This window comes from Anarhichas minor, unplaced genomic scaffold (assembly GCF_050575085.1).
Source record: "Anarhichas minor isolate MPS153535 unplaced genomic scaffold, ASM5057508v1 ptg000032l, whole genome shotgun sequence".
Classification (NCBI taxonomy): domain Eukaryota; kingdom Metazoa; phylum Chordata; class Actinopteri; order Perciformes; family Anarhichadidae; genus Anarhichas; species Anarhichas minor.
In genome coordinates this window covers 87,749-107,834 of record NW_027466478.1, presented here as the reverse complement: position 1 = coordinate 107,834, position 20,086 = coordinate 87,749, and the positions used below count along the sequence as shown (strand labels likewise).

The 20,086-nt window shown below is 44.6% G+C and overlaps 1 protein-coding gene across 6 annotated transcripts in view; it reads left to right on the top strand.

The window, feature by feature from the left end:
* The window catches only part of vps13b (vacuolar protein sorting 13 homolog B), a 336,932-nt gene that overhangs the window by 251,302 nt on the left and 65,544 nt on the right, over nt 1-20,086 (top strand). For 3 of the 6 annotated variants that reach the window (XM_076105383.1, XM_076105381.1, XM_076105384.1), the window contains 3 exons: nt 3,963-4,355; nt 16,053-16,255; nt 17,326-17,551. In XM_076105383.1, the coding sequence (XP_075961498.1) occupies nt 3,963-4,355; nt 16,053-16,255; nt 17,326-17,551 (822 nt within the window). Of the gene's footprint in view, nt 1-3,962; nt 4,356-4,726; nt 7,118-16,052; nt 16,256-17,325; nt 17,552-20,086 lie in introns of those variants that run through there. The other 3 variants (XM_076105386.1, XM_076105385.1, XM_076105387.1) reach the window with 3 other exon arrangements.

Genomic DNA, 20,086 nt, shown 5'->3' with positions numbered 1-20,086 from the left:
CCCTGTGTAATTGGACACATTGCCACCTTTGTCAGATGCAGGCTTTCTTCTTGTTGAGAGTTAAGCGTAGAAGTCAGCTCCAGAAATCAAAGGTGGGGTGGGAATGAAAACAATGTTCGCGGCGAGCTGCGCATACGCACAACCCCAACGCCAGGTTCAAAGTGGGGACGGCGTCATGCATGACCTCGCCAGAGAAGAGGCACGGCAACCTGGGTAATAAGCATATTTGATCTGTGTGTGTGTGTGTGTGTGTGTGCGCCTCTGTCAGACCTTGATCTTCCACTTTCTCCAGCGCTAATAGAGGCTGACACCTGAGAAGGGCCGGCCTATGATTCCCCCCAGCCTGTTCACATTAAGTTCTGTTCTTTAAAAGGTATGTGAGCACCGACACCACCTCTCAACCTCTAGGCTTGATGCTTTGCTCCGTGCGCAGGAACTTTACTCTCCAGATAAAAGCAGCCAGTAGTCTTATGGCTGAAGCCATGGTGTTCCCAATAAAAACACTCGTATGTGCTGGAAAAGCCCTCTTTATACTCCCCGATGAAAGTGCCACCGCGCTTTCAATCACTGATATTTCCTCCGAAAGCATAACAGGCACTTCTGAAAGAAGCGTTGCGTAACAGTGTTTCACAGGTCTTCATCATAATGCTGCGTCACATCTGAATCCATAAATATAGGATTTATTTGCAGCTCAGTCTGTAAATCGTATAAGTCTATCATGGCTTGTTAATAGATTTTTTTTGTTTATTTTGTTTTTGGCTGAGGTTTTAATTTCCTGGTTTTATGCCGTCTTCGCCTGGATAGTGAAACCGCACGGAGCCCCACTGCGTAGTCTGTCTCGGACACACACAGCTCAGGAGAAACAAGTAAACGTAGGGGAAACGACACAGATGCACTCGACTCAAAGACACATACTGCTGGGATGTGAGTTTATTGGACTTCTGCGAGAGATTCATCTTTTGGCTTCGCTCCACCGCAGTAAAAATGCGCTCCGTCGGTTGCTGGATAAAGCCAGGGGGGAAGCATGTACAGATGCTGTTCCCTCTCCACGGTCCTCTATGGAGAGTTTCTCCCTGAGTTCACACAGCTTAGATCAACTAAGTCAGATGCACTTCATCCTGATGTCCTTTGACAAAGTAGATTTTCCTTTTACTGATCTGTCAAAAAAGTGTATCAGTCAGCTGAACTGCAGTATGTTGCATGTCTCAAGTCATTTAATGGGATGCAACTAATAAATAAGCTGCATGCTGTACTTAATTCCCTTTCCCATTGATCATAAATATTATCAGTGAAAACAGTTTTGGCCAACAAACATAAATCCTTTTTGAAGGAAATTGTAATGTCCTGACCTGCATGATGTGCAGTTTGCAAGAAGTCATTGCTGAATGCTGAAAGCTGTATGTGGTCGCTCAATTCACAGGAGACAACTCCAGCTGTGTCCAGATAAGGTCCTGACTTTGTGTTTTAGGTTCCTTCAAATACATGTCACAGCTATGTGTGATGTGCATATGGGAATCTGCACAATGCCAGGCAACCACATCAGACTTTTTACTCATCATGTATGTCCCATATCAAGGAAAAATGAAGCATGTAGGATATAGCTAGCTGCATCAATCACACTGCTCACTCCAGACCAGGTGAGTTTCTGAACAAACGGGTAATGAATCCCTTACTGCAGGGGTCTGAAACTCAAGGCCGTATCCGGCCCGCCACGTCATTTTATGTGGCCCGCGAATCCGCCAGCAAAAAAAAAAATAATTTGAAAGTTAGACTTGATAATAAAAATATCCACATAGTCGAAATTATGAGATAGAAAGTCATAACTATGATAGAAAGTTATAATTCTGAGATAGAAAGTCAAAATGATGAGATACTTAAACACACAGTCATAGAAGCAGCTCTTTGGCTGGTTACTGTACACTTCAAATGGAAATGTATTGTGAGTACATTGAAGACTACTTTAAACGTGACTTTACAACACATGAAATACTTCACGTGGGATTGTGTAAACGCCCCCTTGAAAGGATTTTAAGCATTGAACAAAGTTATTGTAATAACTTGTCTTTGATATTTTCTTTAATAGTTTGATATAGTAATGTGGGTTTCTTAACCCTAAATTAAAAGGATTTAAGTTATAATAACAGAAATGTGCAAAATATGTGCAAAATATAATAATAACAGAAATGTGCAAAATATAGTTTTACATTTATATAACTGCATGTACAATATTTTTACACTTGAATAAACAATAATCAAATGCAGAGAGTTATTTAACAATATGTTAGGAGTAGTTACATTTACAACCGGCCCTTTGAGGGCGACCGTGATGCTGATGTGGCCCAGAGTGAAAATGAGTTTGAGACCCCTCCCTTACTGGCTGGGCATTGGGGGTAGGATGGGTTTCTCATGGCTGGGGAAGAGAGGGACCTCGGGTCGGGACGGAGGACAATCGATAATGAGGACCAGGTCCCCCTGTGCAGAGAGCCAGGCAAGGCCCCGGCGCTGGCCCTGACTGGGTGAATCAGAGACAGCTTTGTGTGATTACAAAGAGGGAGGAGGGGTTGATTAGATTGAGGGATAGAGGAAGAGTAAAAGATAGAAATTACTGAGAAAAGAAGCAGAAGGATGGGCTACATGAAACAGAGGGAGAAAATGAAAGACGAGGGGGGGGGTTAGGGAACCTGGATGAACCGCTGACGCGGGCTATTTCTTCCACCACTGGAAAGTTTCCTGGTGATAAGTCAAGTGGAAATGATAAGCTACATTGCACAGCAAATTCCACCTATCTTTCCTCCAATTCCTCTCTCCAGTCGTCCTTCCATTTGACCGTGTGCCTCACTTCCACTGGATTAAAGTAGAGACAAGCCTGAGGGGGGGGTGTGTGTGTGTGTGTGTGTGTGTGTGTGTGTGTGTGTGTGTGTGTGTGTGTGTGTGTGTGTGTGTGTGTGTGTGTGTGTGTGTGTGTGTGTGTGTGTGTGTGTGTGTGTGTGTGTGTGTGTGTGTGTGTGTGTGTGTGTGTGTGTGTGCGCTCGCGCGCTCGCCGGTCTCTCCTGGCAGCGTTCCCGCTCATGTCATCCAGCGCTCCTACCTGGGGAGGAGACAGACGGGAGGCCTACAAACCCTCTAAACACTGGTGCCTTGATGAGACCATGAAGAACAGCTGCGCTTGTTTTTCGGGGCCGCTTCCCTTCTCCCATCATCATGACCAAGTGGAAAAATGGGATAATGGAAGTGGTGTAAAACGGCATTGAGTTAATTCATGTGTCTCTGTAACTTCCAGTCAAGTGTTTGAATGCTGCAGAGAGAGAGAGAGAGTGAGTGAGAGAGAGAGAGATTTTATGCGGCTGGCATGAAGAAGAGATTCTCCTCTGCTATTCCGCGGTGTCACGTTAGGATGTCACAGTGAGACAGCCAGTAATTGTGTGTATATGTGCACATGAGACGAGGAGAAAGAGAGTGGGATTGTACGCAGCTGTTCTTTAACAGGTCCTTGCATGCAAAGCTGGGTGATTAGAAGAGGAGAAAATGGTTCAGTTTGATTCACGAGACATGGCATCAGGCGGTATTCCAAGACTTAGATAGCAACAGATCTTGCTCAGTGGGACACTGAAAAATGTAGTGTGTCCTGTTTATGGTGGACTTTCCAAATGACAAGAGAAAGATTTAAAGAGCAAGGGCCCAAAGCCAACAGTGGATTTATTCAGTTTTGGTCCTGGGTTTCAAAGTTTCCCAAAAGCATTGCTCTCTCTCTCTCTCTACTTCCTGCACTATTGATCACTCAGTCGTAAATATAAGTCTGGATGAGCTCAAGAGATACTCCCCAATAAACTGTCCATAAAGGGAAGTTGTCGTTTCTAAAGTTTTGTCGACAGCAGTTTAAAAAAACCAACAGAATTATATTTTGTCTCTTTGTTGTACTTATCTTTTCCTTTCCCTTCTTTTCTTTCTATCTCCCTCCACAGCTGAGCTGAATGTGGAACTGTCGCGCCCTCTGAAAGTTAACCCCACGCTGGCGAAGCTGGAGCAGGCCAAAGCCTACCTGAAGAAAGTGCTCCCAAACCACACGTGGGACGTCTCCGGTAAACCCATGTCTGCCCCCTCCACCCCCCACTCCTCCCCCACAAAGACGCCCAGGGCCTTTCCCTCGCGATCGGAGCCTCACCATCAGGCCTCTGCCCCGGGTAAAGCCAGCAGCGTCGGGGCCCTGGCGCTGTCCTTCCAGAAGGTCTCCCTCCACACCGCCCAGATTGTAGTCGTCATGGAGACGGAGGCCCATCCAATGAGGCCCAGCATGACGGTAACGGTGTCGGCCATGACGGGAAGCCTAAACATGAAATCAGGGCCGAGGATAGAAGGTGAGTAACAGAAAAACAATATGAGCTTAAAATAATTTTATTTTCTCCAACCCCCTGCTAAGACTTCTCTGAGCTCAGTAAATGACCCGAGTTGTCTCAATCCCAAGCAACAAGGGCCTGGACCTTAAATGACTTACTTTATTATTATATTTCTCTTAATGTGAAAATGAACCAGTGATGTGGTCCATTGCAAAACATTGCCACTTGTTTCAAGGAAATTCTTGAAACAGGTGGAGCTACATTGGAAACAACTGCGATGACTTCACCCCATTTGGCAGATTTCATCATCTTTTAAAGAAACCACAAGACTCAGTGAAGCACTACACTAAATATACATGTTTTTTTTGTGTGTCATTTGCCCCGTACCCAAGCTCACCGTGCGTGCCAACGGGAAGCGATCCAGGCCCTTTGGAAATGAAGTATAGAGACACGGAGCTCCAAAATATCCAATATGAGAATATAGTGGAGGACAAATTGTTCTGTGTCATTGTGTAACCAAACAAATAATGATGTGGACAAACTCTAAAGAGCTTTACCGAGCTCACCGCACTTTTATAAGTTAGTCAGATAAAAATGTATTCAGAATGTAGCTGTTGTAACATGTTCCCTCAGGAATGAGTTTAATTAAATAGCAGGTTGTATAAATCCATTCTGAATACATATTGATCAGTATCTCACTGACTAGTTTAGTCAAACTTTCCCACCCTTGTTAGTTAAGGAATGTGCAATGTCTCTGCCTCTTTGGACGATCCGTCACTCACACTGGGAGCAAAATACCGCTTCCTGTTTTATTTGGAGTATTGCTATTTTTTACACATGCCAGCAAAGCCCTCCTCTGCCAAAAACAAGGTTTGTCAGTAAACTGTAAAGTGAGCTGTTTGTGTTAGTCTGGGATCTAAAGTGTTGTGAGACTAAGAGAGAAAGACGTTGTCGTGTGTGTGTGTGTGTGTGTGTGTGTGTGCATGTGCGTGAGAGCAATATGTTTGCTTTCGTGTTAGGACCGAACCCTGCCTTCATCATCCACACTGACTATTATCCAGGAGGCATCGCAGTGTTTCCATTCAGACAATCAGAACTGCTAATGCTAATGTAAATTCAAAAAAGCTTCCAAATCCTCTGTGCCGTTGGGTGTGAGCCGACGCGCTGTAACATGATCAAGGATGTTTTTTTTTTGATTTGTGTTTCAGTTTTTTGCTATTGTTTTGGCACGTCTTCCAAATTGGACAGCAGATGGAAAGAGAGAGATAAAAAAGAGCGAGAGGGCTGACATGCCACGTGAAGGAAATAACAGGGAACACTCATAATGATGTGAGAAGACGGTTTGTACCTCGGTACCGCTGAGCAGCACATCCCCTGTTGACTGGGGTTACAGAGCTGGAGCCGGGCTCCCTAAGTGCCTGCATCTGTTTGACAGATGTTGTTATATTGGGTTACTTCAGATAAAATGATTGTCGAAAATGTTAATTAAAACCTCAAACAATTTGCACTTTGTTTACTCAGATCTGCATAACTGCACAGTGACACAATAGCCAGCGCTGCTGCCCTGCTCTGATTTTCACCAGCTTTTCAGCGTTCATCCATCTTTGATGTGTTGACTTCGATAAACACAGTTGAAACTGTATGTGTAATGGAAAAATAAATAGAGTTTAGAGAGAATTGAACTAATATGAAAGCTCCCATCCCGCTCACTTTGCTTTCAGATGCGTCTACTATTTATACACTCAGAGTGCTCATAAGAAAACACTTTTTATAGGGTTCTACTAGAACCCAACATAAAGGATTATACCTATAACCATCTGTGAAAGGTTTTGCCCAGAACCCTGTATCAGAGGTTATACAAAGAACCCTTAAATGGTGTAATGGTTCCACCCAGAACCTTCTGTGAAAGTTCAATCCAGAACATTTCCACCTTCTAAGGGTGTTCACAAGAACCCACTCAAAGAGTTCTTCCAGAAACCCTTTTATATTCCAATGTCTTCACCCAGGGGTTCAACGAGAACTCTTATATGTTCCAAGAGTTTCATCTAGAACCCACCCCGAGGGTTCTACAGAGAACTCTTTAATGCCATGACGAGGTACAGAACCGTTTAATATTCCAAGGATTTCATTTAGATCCTACCCAGGGCATTCGAACGAGAACCCTTTTTATAGTCCAAGGGTTTCATGGAGAACCCATCCAGGGAGATTAACCGAGAACCCATTTATATTCCAAGGGTGTCATCTAGAACCCACCCAAGGAGGGTTTTATCTAGAACCCTAAAGGACGGGCTGATGTGGTAAACAATCATGGTTCACAATCATAATTTTTGGGGGGTGGGCTGCATTGCGAGAGTTCCCTTTCAAGGCCCATGCTTTCAACTATCCTTGAAGAATTCATTCCTGCCAAAACGCTTCTTTAAATCACAAGGGTTCTTAATGGACCCTTACTGTCACAAAGTGCCCTTGGAAAAACAACCTGTCAAATGGTTCTGGGTAGAACATTAAAACCTCTTTGGAACCATTATTTCTCAGAGTGTTGTGATTTCTCTTCCTTTGCACACAGAACTACGTTTCAAAAGAGATTTGTTATTAATAGTAGTTCTGTGATTTGTTTGCTTAGTGTGCAGTGAATGTCTTTTCATGGGTATTGTTTACCCTTACAGTTCCCAGCACCTTGAAACCCTTAAGACGTTACAATTTTACTGGACGCAAATAAAAATGTTGGGTTCAGGACCACTGGTGTTTATTGACATCCATTGGATCATTTATCCCGTTAGGCTGTTCGCTCTTTAAAATACTGTTTGTTGTTATTGCCCAAAATAACACAATATCATGTATGACTGCTCTGAACAAGACGTTATAATAACTGCTGTAAAACTAATGCTGTCATCATGTGCAGCTAAGGTTTCATTCTGCTCCTCGTATATCATATTTTAGTGCTCTGTGAAATACCTGAGAGGTTTCAGATCCTGTGTGTAGATCTCATTATAGACCCTGATTTCATGTCTTTGAGAGCATGTTGAAACGTCTCGTGGTGTCACAGGATTACAACTTTTTACATGGCGCCAGAAGCCCACAAAAGGAAAAGGTACTTTTAAAGCAGATGTCAGAAGTTATCCTGCTGAATAACATGTTTGTCTCACCCTGTTGTTTCTTCGGGGTTAGGGTTTTTTTTTCTGGATAACTTTAGCACTCTTATAGATCTTTGTCACAACACACACGGCTACTTTCCCCCGAGGGCTTCTTCACATAGTGTTTCCAGATTTGTTGCCGTCGAAAGGAGACAAACTGTCTCCAATTACGCAGACCGATCACTGGTGACAATAGATGTATCTGCTGACTTTTAGCCTCAGCTGTGCCGCCTCCATCACTCAGCACTCTGGCCCCTCCAGTCGGCTCCGTACACCTCAGAAAACAAATACCTCTGAATTTTCTTTTCTTTCTTTTTTTTCCACAAAGATAAAGGTTAGGATTCTCGTGCTGTTAGGTCAAGCGTTTGAGCTGCCACCATAAGTCAGCGGGAATGACCCCCCCGGGAGAGGCTGTACATGAGAGATGTAAGACAGGAGAATGTAGCAGGACTACCGCTACGGTGTGCACCACTACTGTTGCTGCTGTTGTTCCTCCGCCAGTGTTATGGGGGCAGGCTCAGATCGATGGACCAGATCCTGTGCGGACCTCGGGAAGGAGAAAACAGTAGAGGGGAGGAAGAGGGAAAGGGAGTTGTGAATGAGGAAGCAGGAGGGTGATGGAGATAGAGAAGTAGAGGGGGACGGAAATAAAGGGAGAAACGCAAGGGGAGATAAGGAGAAGTCGGATATATAAGAACATGCAGAAGAAAATGCAGATGAAGCAGAAAGGAGGATACAATACAAGAACGGAAGCGGTAGGAAAGACAACGTTGTATAAAGGAAGCAGGCGAGGTGGAGAAAGAGATATAATACAGGAGGGGAAAAACAGAAGACCACTATGTGTGAGCAGTAACAGGGGTCTCCTCAGTATATGTCATCATGCCCACCCTGTCTTCATCAGCATACATCCATAGCTGCAACGGGGTGAAGACCCTGTCATCTACCCCTCCCTCATCCCGGGAACATCTGGGGCTCTGTACCTGGTCATGGCAGCCCCCCTACCCCACCTCTGCCAGGGGACAAGATGGAGAGAGAGGGGATTAGGTTGACTGAGGTGTGTTACCAGATCCTGTGTTAATGAAAAGCAAGTGGAAGGCCCGCATACCTCCCCTCCGTCCACGGCTCACCACTCCCCAAGGTAGAGGGGCATTTATAGTTCAATGAAAGAAAGGAGGGGGGGGGGGGGGGGGACTGAGAGAGAGAACATATGTCTTAAGGTCCATGAAACAAGACCCTCCCTAATCTCTCAGCTCTCCATCAGACTGCCCATAGAGTGCCCCCGATTTCCTAAGAACACACACGCATACACACATACGTATCGGCAGACCACGTTACTAGTGCAGGCTTTTTCACATGCATACAACAACACACACTCCCAAAGCTTTCTCCCTGGTCCTCTGCCTCTGTGGACCCCCTGCTTCTTCACGGTGATTTACTGCAGCACACTTGTGAAGGAAAACTTCTGTTGGTGGAACAAAGTGAAAGCTACCCATTATTTATTTATGGCCCTGGATTTTTATTTTTATTTTTTCAAGTTTTATTTTTTTTTTCCTGGACAGTCTTTGAGTTACGATCGCGTCAGTTTGTTTACACTGCTGAAAGAAAGCCACTCTTCTCCATTTCTTATGTTATTTCTGTTTCAATAGTCAGGGAGAGGCGAAGCCGAACACCAAGAGATTTATGTTTGGAAAAGCACCCCGCTGTGATCTGGCAACTTAACCCAACTAGTAAATTGTTTTCAATGCATTAAAAAGATATACATTTATCACAGAGAAGACATGAGGCGGAAAAAACATATCGACTGTATGTAAGAGGAGGACGTTATCACAGTTAGGATCATTTTCATATCACCCCATACCTCAACATATTCAATAGATTATCACATAACAGAGAAACGCAGCAAATCTTCACAAGTTAGAAGAGAATGTTTGCCATATTCGCTTGAAAATAATTCTTTCAGGATTTTCTATTGTCAAAATAGATGCTAATTATTTTTCAGCCAATCAACTCATCGATTAATGTATTAGTCTTTCAGCTCTAGTACGTACAGTTTAAAGCTACAAGCACAAAGACATGACAGCTATATATAGACTGGCATGCTGACTCTCCAACTGAACAAACTTGTTTGTTTTAAACAGAGACGTGAGCTAGCTTCTAGCGAGTTACCCACCATAGATAGAAATCAGTGGCGGGCCGTGTGTTTCATACCTGGACCTTCAGTGCAGTTGAACCGCCTCCTAATAACCTCATTATGACGCCACAGCTACGGTTATTAGGGGTGTAACAATACACGCATTGAACCGTTCGGTACGAGGCTCACGTTTCGGTACGCATTACGAACCGAACAATACGTTTGAATAATACTGGTGCATTTGGAAAATGCAGAAGCTTAAATTGTGGGAAATATAATGTTCTCTTGGTGGAGCCACTGCACTCAACCTGGCAACCCACCCAACGTAACAGACAACGTGCTGTCTGACACGCCCACCGCGGAAGAACAACATTGTACTCTGGTGAGCCACGTGTGTCTTGGGAGGCACACTATGCTAAACTAGCTTAGCAGGAAAACCAACAGCAGCACACATGCTACACTCTCCCCGCAGCGTTCAGCTGTTCCCTACTGATTCAAACAGGGCTAAAGCAATCACCACACAATCCCCATTTCTCCAGACCATCATGCTTGCTTTGTAAAAGAAAACAAAACCTCAAACAGAGAATCAAATGTCCGAACCTAACCCCTACAGGTTATTTGTTTCGTGTAAAAGTGAAGATCAACACTTACAAATACACTAACTGCAGAGTGCAGATACATGAATACGCGCATGATGGGATGCTTTGTCATTAACAGACAATGTATATAGTCAGAATCAATGTAATTAACACAATGACAAGAACAAACTCACAAGAACCAGTCACATATATTTATATGACAACAAAGCAACAAATCAATCCAGCAACACTGTGGTGCAAAAACACGTATTCCACCGCACACTAAAGAGCACGAGCCATTCAAATATTATTCACATCAGAGGGAACAATATTAACCATATCATAAAAACGACACCATAGACAAATGAACACAGTAGTAACGCTTCTGCAGATGTAAAAACAAAAGCAGTTCACTTACCAAAGCTGCTGTTCACTTAAAGACAAAGTCCATCCTCTTTATTGACGCGGTTGTACAGTACATCGATGCGGTTCAGTCATCTTAAACAGTCATACAATCCAAGCACGATCATTTTTCAATGAAGGCCATAATGTTCTCTATGAAAGAAGCCAGTCCTGAATCAGTATGGTTTCGAGAAGCCACCCTTTTATCAACATTATGCTTTATTTGATCCACTTCTGAGCGTTACTCTGCCAGGCTAATGTAACACATAACATTGGTTCAGTTCTGCTGTTTGTTTCACTGTTCCCACTGGGCACTGCATGTCCTACACATCGCACACAGAAAGAGAGCAATTTCTTATTACATTACTATTCGAAACTAACCAAAACCACACCGAGCCTGAAGCTGTATGAGAAGAGATGACCCGGACTCGACCTAAAACCCGATAATTTGTCAGGACCCATCAGGCTTGAGTTGGGTAACGGAATGGCTCTCTGATCGCAGCATTACCTCGATCTAATGTAGAGCTGAATGTTAAGAAATTCTAATATGTTGCAACTGCCACTGAACCCATGTGCAACTCATCAACACTCATCAGTTACTGTGTGACGGCTCGGATGACGCACATCTGCCTGCTGTCGTGCCGTTTTGGCTGACAGTGTCCCCAGCTAGGAAACCAGTTTCCTCCAGTGTCCCATAGTGGTCTTGTGGTGAGGGGATAGTGTATTTCTGTGGTGACTGACAGTATATTACTTCTATTACTCTTACCATCCCAGACAGTCTTCGGGGGCCTCAGCTAGTTAGGTAATGACTCCTTTAGGTCTCGTCTAATTGATACCAGCGCATCCCGGGGTATAAATCAGCCAGGCAGTGGTCAGATAACAGCTGCCAGGGAGAAAACCGACACGGTAAATCAATGTCTCCGATTCCTATCTAATCTCGCGCGAGCGTTTGCCAGAAATGCATTTCACTTGCAAGATTCCCATCCGCCCTGTTCCCCCACCACCCACTTTGTTCCCCGAGGGTTTGAAGGTTGTGTGTTATTCCGCGGAGCACGCTCTCTTGTGTCCAACTATGTCCATAGTTAGTGTATTACCTACGGTAGATGTCGGTAGGAAGACTCAATGTAGTGTTGTGGACGGGGGGCAGCAGCGGAACGTATTTTAGACATTGAAAAAAAAGATGTTTTTATCAACGTAGTCCTGTGGCTTTGAAGAGAGCATGGATACATTTCAGTTCAGGTCAGTCTGATGGCAAGATGAAGCGGGGAAAGTATTCTAAATATAGCGTACGCTTCTACTGATATTGACTTTTTTTATTTATTTGGTGTTTAAAATACATTTTGCTTCTGCCCCCTGTCCACAGCAGTACATTGAGTTTGTTTCTCCAAACTGGGGGCGCACTGACCGCCATCTACTCTCGGTAATATACTGACCAAGGTGAAGAACCTCATACAACCCCTCTTCAAATAAAACAAACCATCCCTTTAAGTGGGGATTGAGTGACATATGCCTCCAATATTTATCATTTCTCTTACTGCCACTGTGTCAAAGGTCAAGACTCCCAAAAAGATCTTCTGCTCCTTTATTTTGTTCATCATCATGCTTTCTCATTTATCTGTGTCCATGTCTTCTTTGCTCCATTTCTCTCTCTCTTCCCCATCGTCGCTTGCTTTCTGTCGTCCTCCGTAAACACGTTGGTAACACAGGCTCACAGGTAACTCCCACCTCCTCCAACACTTTCCCAGCTCTTTTCCTTTATCTCCTTAACATTCCCTCCACTCCTCCCTTCTCAAGGCACAACCTCACAGCTCAGCGGCGTAATGTCTATTGGGCTTGTCTGCTGACGCATCTCTGGAAAACGAACCGAAATGACGGCGGTACGGTCATACATTGAGAGATTTGCCTCTGACTATTATTCAACCTGGATGGAAGAATGGAGTTAAGAGGTGAAGAAAGAAAGGGATCCCCCCTCATTAAAACCACTCCCGATCAGGGTGATTATTAAGAGTGCTGGCTGCTGCTGCTGCTGCTGGCTGTAGCACCAGGATGCTGCGGTCAACTGGGCTGTAAATGACGCATGGTGAGACAGGAGAGAATGCTTTGATGAACAGTGTGTGTGTGTGTGCGTGGATGTGTTTTTATTTCCACTTGTTCACCTGGGTGTGCGTGGTCTGCATTTACATGCATTTGGCTTTTTTCTTTTCTGTATGTGTATGAATATATGTGTGTCTCCTTTTGTATGTGTGTGAGTGAAAGATCCTCCATTTAACAAGCCAGTTTGGGAGTTCCCTTTGCGCTGTCTAATAAATCCTAGTCGTGAAAATAAACCCCACGTCCACAGTTCAGTAAGTAATCTCTAACAGCTCGCTCCGTGCCGCGACACCGCGAGACATTAGCAGGTGGACTGCCAACTTGTATCAACAGTGTCTTTCCTGAGAGAAATGAGTCATCCCTGTGTAATATTTCCCCCCATGAAGATTTATTCAAGAGCAGCACTCTTTCATTGGATACCCCTCCTGTTGTGTTAATGCGCTCCAACGTTGAATAAGATGTTCCTTCGTCAGCTGACCAAGCCAGGAAAGATGTGAGGATGCTTGTGTCAAATTCTCTCTCTCTCTCTCTCTCGCTCTCACACACACACACTTTGGTGCTGTGTCTCCCTCCCTCCATGTCTATATCTATGTTTGTCCTCATTTATCACCTCCTCCCCACTCCCTTCATAGGCCTTTCCATCTCTTCCATCTAGCCTGCTTTACCTCAAGTGAACCCCAAGCAAAAAGGTCAAGGTCTTTCCTCAAAGGACTGATATATAAATAGGGAATTGCCATATTTGTGAAACAGGGGTGTCAGGTGGAGAGCGGTCAGCTATTGGTGCCTCTGGGAGATGGAGCGAGCGCAGCAGCTCTAATGCAGCCTGCACAAACCCTCCAGTACCAGGAATCCCAGTGGGCTGGTGGAGCGCTCATTCTAACCTGTGCAAAGGCAACAACAGAAAGTTTGGCAGTAGATATCTCTGCAGCACCAGGCGGCAACTTCCAGATCTGAAAAATTAAGCCAATGAGGAAGTGCCTTATTATACCTGCATTCTCTCTAGTGTCCATCAGGGGGCGACTCCTCTGGTTGTATAGAAGTCTATGAGAAAATGACTCTACTTCTCTCTTGATTTATTCCCTCAGTAAACATTGTAAACATGAGTTTATGGTCTCAATCTCTAGTTTCAAGTCTTCTTCAATACAGCATGATGTTCATTTAGTACATTATGTTCCATTTAGAGTCAAACAGACCATAAAGCAGGGTATGCTTTAGGGCGGGGCTACTTTGTGATTGACAGTCTCTACCATAGCGTTGTCCGTGTTTTCGTCTTAGACATGTAACCCTTTCTCAGTGTGTTTCAATTCATGAAAGTTAATTATCACATTTTGGTCGCCTAAAAATGTCAGTGTTCAATTGTACTTAGCTCCACCCTCCAAGATTGCAATGGCCAAAAAACAAGATGGTGACAGCCAAAATGTCAAGGCTTCCGTCGACAAACCAATGTTTGATGTCACGGTGACTACGTTCACTACAGACGTATTGTTTGATGTTTGTTCATTTTTGGAATGTTTTAAACTAAAATTTCTGGCCAAAACGTCGACGTTACCTTAAGAGATAAATACAAATGATGTTGCAGAAGACACCTTGTTTTTTGAACCTATATGTTGACCATCAGTCTACTGATATCATATAATATAACTTCTGAGTCTTCATTTTAGGTTTTACCAATGTTTACCCCTTGTGTGGTAGAGATGCCTCTGCTTGTAACTGTTTTTTTTAATGTGACAATCAAACCTTTCTGTCAAATTGTCCCTCTTTATTTTGTACAACTGTTGACATTTAAAGGTCAAGTCAGTAAACAACAGAAACTGCTTAACTTTTAGTGAGGGACTAGAACAGGTGTGTGGTTACTCTCCCAGACTTCCAGTCAGACTGGAGTGAGAATTACCAGAGTGAAGAGGCATCTTTAAAGAGCTGCTTCTCAGGGCATTATTAGTCATCTAGAGTTGAGGTTTCCAAATGGGCTGCTGCTGCTTTGCTGCTGCTTTAACCAAATCAGCCCTCCCATGTCAACGACGAGCAGAAAGTGGTTTCAGTCCGCTTATTTACGGGACCAAAAGTTCAGGACAGCCTGTTACCACGGTGAAACCACTCTGTGTGAATGGAAAGGACGGAGAATGCTGTGCTTATTAACTTGGGGCTTTTGCTGCTTTTGCTTCTTGCAGGATGAGTGGGTGTTTGGCTCCTCCTGTCTGGTTCCCATCAGGGTTTTCCTCACTCTCACATGATCTCTGCTAAACCTTTCAGTTCACCCTAATCACAGAAGCAGTTTGAACTTGAACCCATACAGGTTCAAATCGGTCAAACCATGACCCCAGAGCACCTCTGTTCAAAGAGACACACGGCTGTCTGCTCTTCTTATCGACTCAGGATGTGTTTATTAGCCTCGGACACAAACATTGGTAAATGGACTGTACTTGTGTAGCGCTTTTCTAGGCTTCCGACCACTCAAAGCACTTTGACACTACATGTTATCATTCACCCATTCATACCCATTCATACACTGATGACAGGGACTACCATGCAAGGTGCCACCTGCCCATCAGGACTATCTAAGCATTCATACACCGCAGGGACAACTTGCGGGACCAATTTTGAGGTTAAATGTTTTGCCCAAGGACACATCGACACGGACTAGCAGAGCCGGGGATCGAACCAGGGATCCTCTGATTGATGATCCTGCTCTACCAGTGAGCCACTCTGAAACTCTCACTCGCAACTTATTTATAGTCAGTCTAATTAAAAGCATCCTCTGGTACATACCAGCAGACTTACAATAAGTCAAGTTTGCAATTGTTCTTCAGACATCCATTCAGAATCATTAAGCTAAAGTGGCTTGTTGAGTCATTGTTAAAGAGGAACAAATCACGTTCTCCTCTTTCAGAGGCAAAGTGTTTGTGTTAATAACTTCAAATGAGTACAATAGTTTGGAGGCCAGTGATGTGGTCGATGTAATTGTACTGTATGTTTTACTACTGTGATATCACACAGGCAGACTGTCGTAGTGAGTGGTATCTTGGTTAAAAAACACAGAGGCAAGCGTTTGTGCAGCTGAATTCTGAGGTTGAATTGTTTATGCATTTCGGTTTTATCTGGCATGGTTGCGCTTGTATCAATGAACTGTGTTAGTTTTTGTATCTAATTAGAGATATCAATGGTTCACTTTGGAACTAGTATTTATTTTAGACATTTTCTCGTCTATTTGAACCCTCGTTCCTCTTTTTTCCCAATGTAATCACTAATTTAGTGGCCGCTCCTTAGTACACAGGGTTTGACGAGACATTGTTCCTCATCACAGTCCAAAGCGTCTTTGACAGAACTCTCCGTAGTTCCACCCTGTGCTCTACATGCCGTTCATCGCTACTCCTTCCTGTCTCTCTAGATGCGGTCCAGGCCGCATCCGTGCAGCTGGAGCTGCGGGATCTGTCGGCGAGGACGGGGCTGAGGGAGCGAAGCCGCCTTCTTCTGGGGCCGTTCTCCAGCAGAGCCTCCCTGGAGGCCCGCTGGTGTCGGCACAGTGGCAGCCCTGGATCCGAGCCCGGCCCCCCGAAGCTACTGCTGGACCTGAAGGGAGGCCTGCTGCAGGTCTGTATACCTGTGACATCAATTCAGCATCCTGAGTTGCAGGATTTCTCAACCCGGCACAGCTAAAGTCTCTCGAGGTTTCGGGTCAGATCAGCACCGCTAAACCAGGGTTGGATTGAGACACTTAAACTGCTCTCTTGCAGCTGGAGTGATGGCAGTAGGAACTGCATGCTGTAATTCCACTGTATATTTGAGTCACCTCTGCCGGTTAAGTGGTGGAATATTAAAAGCCTATTTTTAGCGGTTGGGGTTTTATCCTATGTGTGCCTATTTTCCTGTGAGAAGTTACATAATGGTCCACACTGAAAAGTCCCCTTTTTTCAATGTGACTAACTGAGCACATTATTACTAATGTATTATTCCACATTACTTCTTCGGGGGGGAAGCCCCTAACCCCCTCCCCCCATTCTCAATGGCTCGCTTAATGCTTTTATTGCGTGCCCATTAGCAGAAACATGATTCGTAACTCCACACTTAATTTGCAATCATACATTTCCCACTGTAAATATTGGCGTGTGTGGTGTTTCAATCAAGTGCTGAGCAGAAAAACCACCGGAATTCCTTCCGATTCCTTTCTTCTCGTGCTCTCTTTCCAAAAAAACCTGGGGAGAAAAAAGAAAATCCCCAAATTTTCCTGTTTTTAGAGTTTAGTCATAACCCACCCTTGCAAGCTAGTGAGTAGCAGGCAAGCAGGCAGCTCCATGTGTGAAGAGTTTTTGACTCAGAGATTCCGGGTCCTCGGTCCAAACCCCAGGCCGACTGGCTTTGATGGAGCACGGGGAAGGGGAATGCCGCGGGTAAATGAGGAGGATGTGAGGTTGTGTTGGGCAATGCGAGGCATGACATGAAGGGGTGATGACGAGGGTAACCCTGTCCGCCTCTCTTCCTGTTTTGGAGAAGAATGTTAAATTATCGTAACCGTGCGTATTTATGCATCAGCTGTGAGTCTGCGTCACTGTCTAGCTTTCTGTCTTATCACGCTCTTGTTTTTGAACTTCTCCACGCTCTTTAAGTGGACTTGCTGGTCCCTCCCGACCACCTCACCGTCTCTACCTCTTCTGTCTCGACAGGTCTTCTGGGGCCAGGAACACCTGAGCTGCCTGAAGCTGGTAGAGGAGCACCTAAGGGTGTACCTCAACCTCCAGAAAGGTGCAGATATAGATCCGGCTGAGAGCCGTTCCAAGGGCAAGGCCTGCCCCATCCAGCCCCCTCCTTCCCCGGGCTCTCCCTCCCCTCAGACGGAGCACAGCTCAGATGACCTGCGCACGGGGCATTTTCAATTCATCCAGGACTCAGGTGAATGTTCGTGGAGTGGCAAAGGGGCTGATAGTGTAGCGAGGCTGGAATCAAGGTAAATCCTATTTCTAGTGACAGGATTGCTCCGTGGAACTTTGCATTCCTCAGAACAGCACCTCACTCGATGTTCTGCAGAAGCCAGACTGATTTATCAGCTTATATTCCTAGCAGTTAGTCGCAAACAGACAAAAAGTATTATCCAACACTCTTTACCTGGACATACGGTTTCCCTGCTATTTCTTAACAAGGTTTTCAAAATGGATGGAACAGTGGTAAGCACGAGTCCCTGAATCCACAGGAAAGACGGTAACCACGGTCATTATAACTGGAGTTGGTGCTCAAGTTCACTTCACAAGAGCTAACTCAAAGTTCAGTTCACACAGATTCAAATGAACTAGTTCACATCTTTCTTTCTTCGTAAACTGGTCAGAAGCTCTTAATCAGTCTTTCAGACTTATTTTCAGCATCCTGACCAGCACCACCAGGCTCAGGGAGAGCTTCATACCACGCGCCGTACGACCTTTGAACTCTGAACGCATCACTATGACACTCTACACCAATATACTGTCACGTTACCTCTTCACACCTCTGTGTGTGTGTGTGTGTGTACATATTTTATTTACTTACACAGATTTTCATATTGCTTTTACTTCTGTGATTTTCCTCTCTTGATATCAGCCTACATATTGAATGAACATTCAGAGGGGAACCTTAGTTTCAAGAGCTAACGACACCATATGATAATAACGGACATGACACTGGTCTAAACAACCTGCACAGTTATAAAAGAAAACAGACGTGAGTCGAGCGCACAGAACTGTATCCGCAAATGGAAACGCGTCCTCGAGAGGGGGCATTTCTGCTCCGCGTGCGCAAATGTGGATTTGCACAAAGCTGTAACAAGCTCGACCCTCACTACGCCGCTCGCTGGTCAAGTTGACATTCCAGACTTTGGCGGTGGGGACGGACAGATGGTGGCCAATGTCTGTCTCTGCCCCCTTCATTGCCATCACTGCCATGCCATCATAATCTGTTCCGAAAATGTATGTTAAGCTCACGCTTATAAGTTGCAAGCGTATACGTTCAGTTCAACGAAAACATTCAAGCATGTTAAAGAGCGTGTTCATGCACGACACTGTTGGTACAATCTTTGAAAAAAAGGAACCTTTGTGCCAAAGTGAGATGTCACTTAAGATACACACGGGCTTAAATCAAAGTCAGATCAAAGCCCTCTGTGGAAAAAAGTTTCATCGGACATGTCTGCCTGGTTCCACTCTGAGTAACATGCTGTTTATTCCCCCTCTTTGTGCTCTGTGTGTGCTGTCCTCTGTGCACACACACACACAGACACAGGAACATTATACACAGAGGATCAAACTTGTCTCTGGCTGTAGACCAGCCATCCACTCTGTCAGCTGTGGTTGAGTCTTTGTTTGTTGCACTGTTCCACTGCTCTTTGATGCGTTTAATATGCTGGCTGGAGCAGGAGAACGTACAGTAGTGAACTAGAACAGAGAGCACAATCTGTCTGCAACATGTTGTCAGCGGTCAGGAGACAACCGGTGGAGAACAGCGAGTGGCCCCCGGGGGCCCGACACAGGGATGGATGGGAGAGTTGGACGGAGGAGGAGATGAAAGATGGATTGAGAGACGGGTAGAGGGGAGTCTTCTGTCCCCCGTCTCTCACTTCAAGCTAACTCCGATGAAAGTAAAACCTCATGAAAATCTGTTTTTTTCTTCTTTCATTCGCCCTTTTTTTCCTCAAAAGAACAATAATGCCGTTCCACCCTCAAGTGGGCAGCTCACCGCCTTCACATGAAGGAAATAAAAATTGCCACGGACAGCTTTTGCTGACTCGCAGTGTTTGTTCCTCCGGGGGCCAAACAAAGCAGCAGTTCTCCGCTCCACTGTTTTTTTCAAATAAACATTTTTCCAAAGGACTTGAATCCCAAACAGCAGCCACGACTTAAGTCAAACACCACTCAGGGGTTCAGACCCAGCGTTGTCCAGCTTTTGCAGGTGCTTGGCGGGGTTCAATCAATGGCTGTTTACTCCATAGTGAAAATGTTTACTCAGCCACTTTGTTTATACACGGCTTCTTACGCATATAAACATTCTGAAAGCGTGGAAACTTCTACAGCACTTCTTTTGGGAGATATTATTCTTGGGAGGGTTCGGATTCCGTAGTAGAACATCGCAGCATCAAAGTTAAACGCAAGTCAAAGTTGTTGTTGTTTTTTGCAACATCAGATCAATTTCATAATGGGAAAAGAATGACACACTGTTGTTCATCCCACATTCGCATTTTCTTCCCATTAAGGTTAAGCCTTTAAAACAGGCTTTTTGTTCTGGAATCCTGTGTTGTAGTTTTTTTATGATACCAGAAGACTTTAGCGCAGTAAACTCGTAATCTGCTGTATCTTAAAATATAAAATACTGCTCCTCTGTTCTGTGTTTCCTTCCATTAACTATATTCCCTCAGCCTCTCACCGTGTGTTTTCCCTCTCTTTTTTTTATGTCTTCCTGTAAAGCACA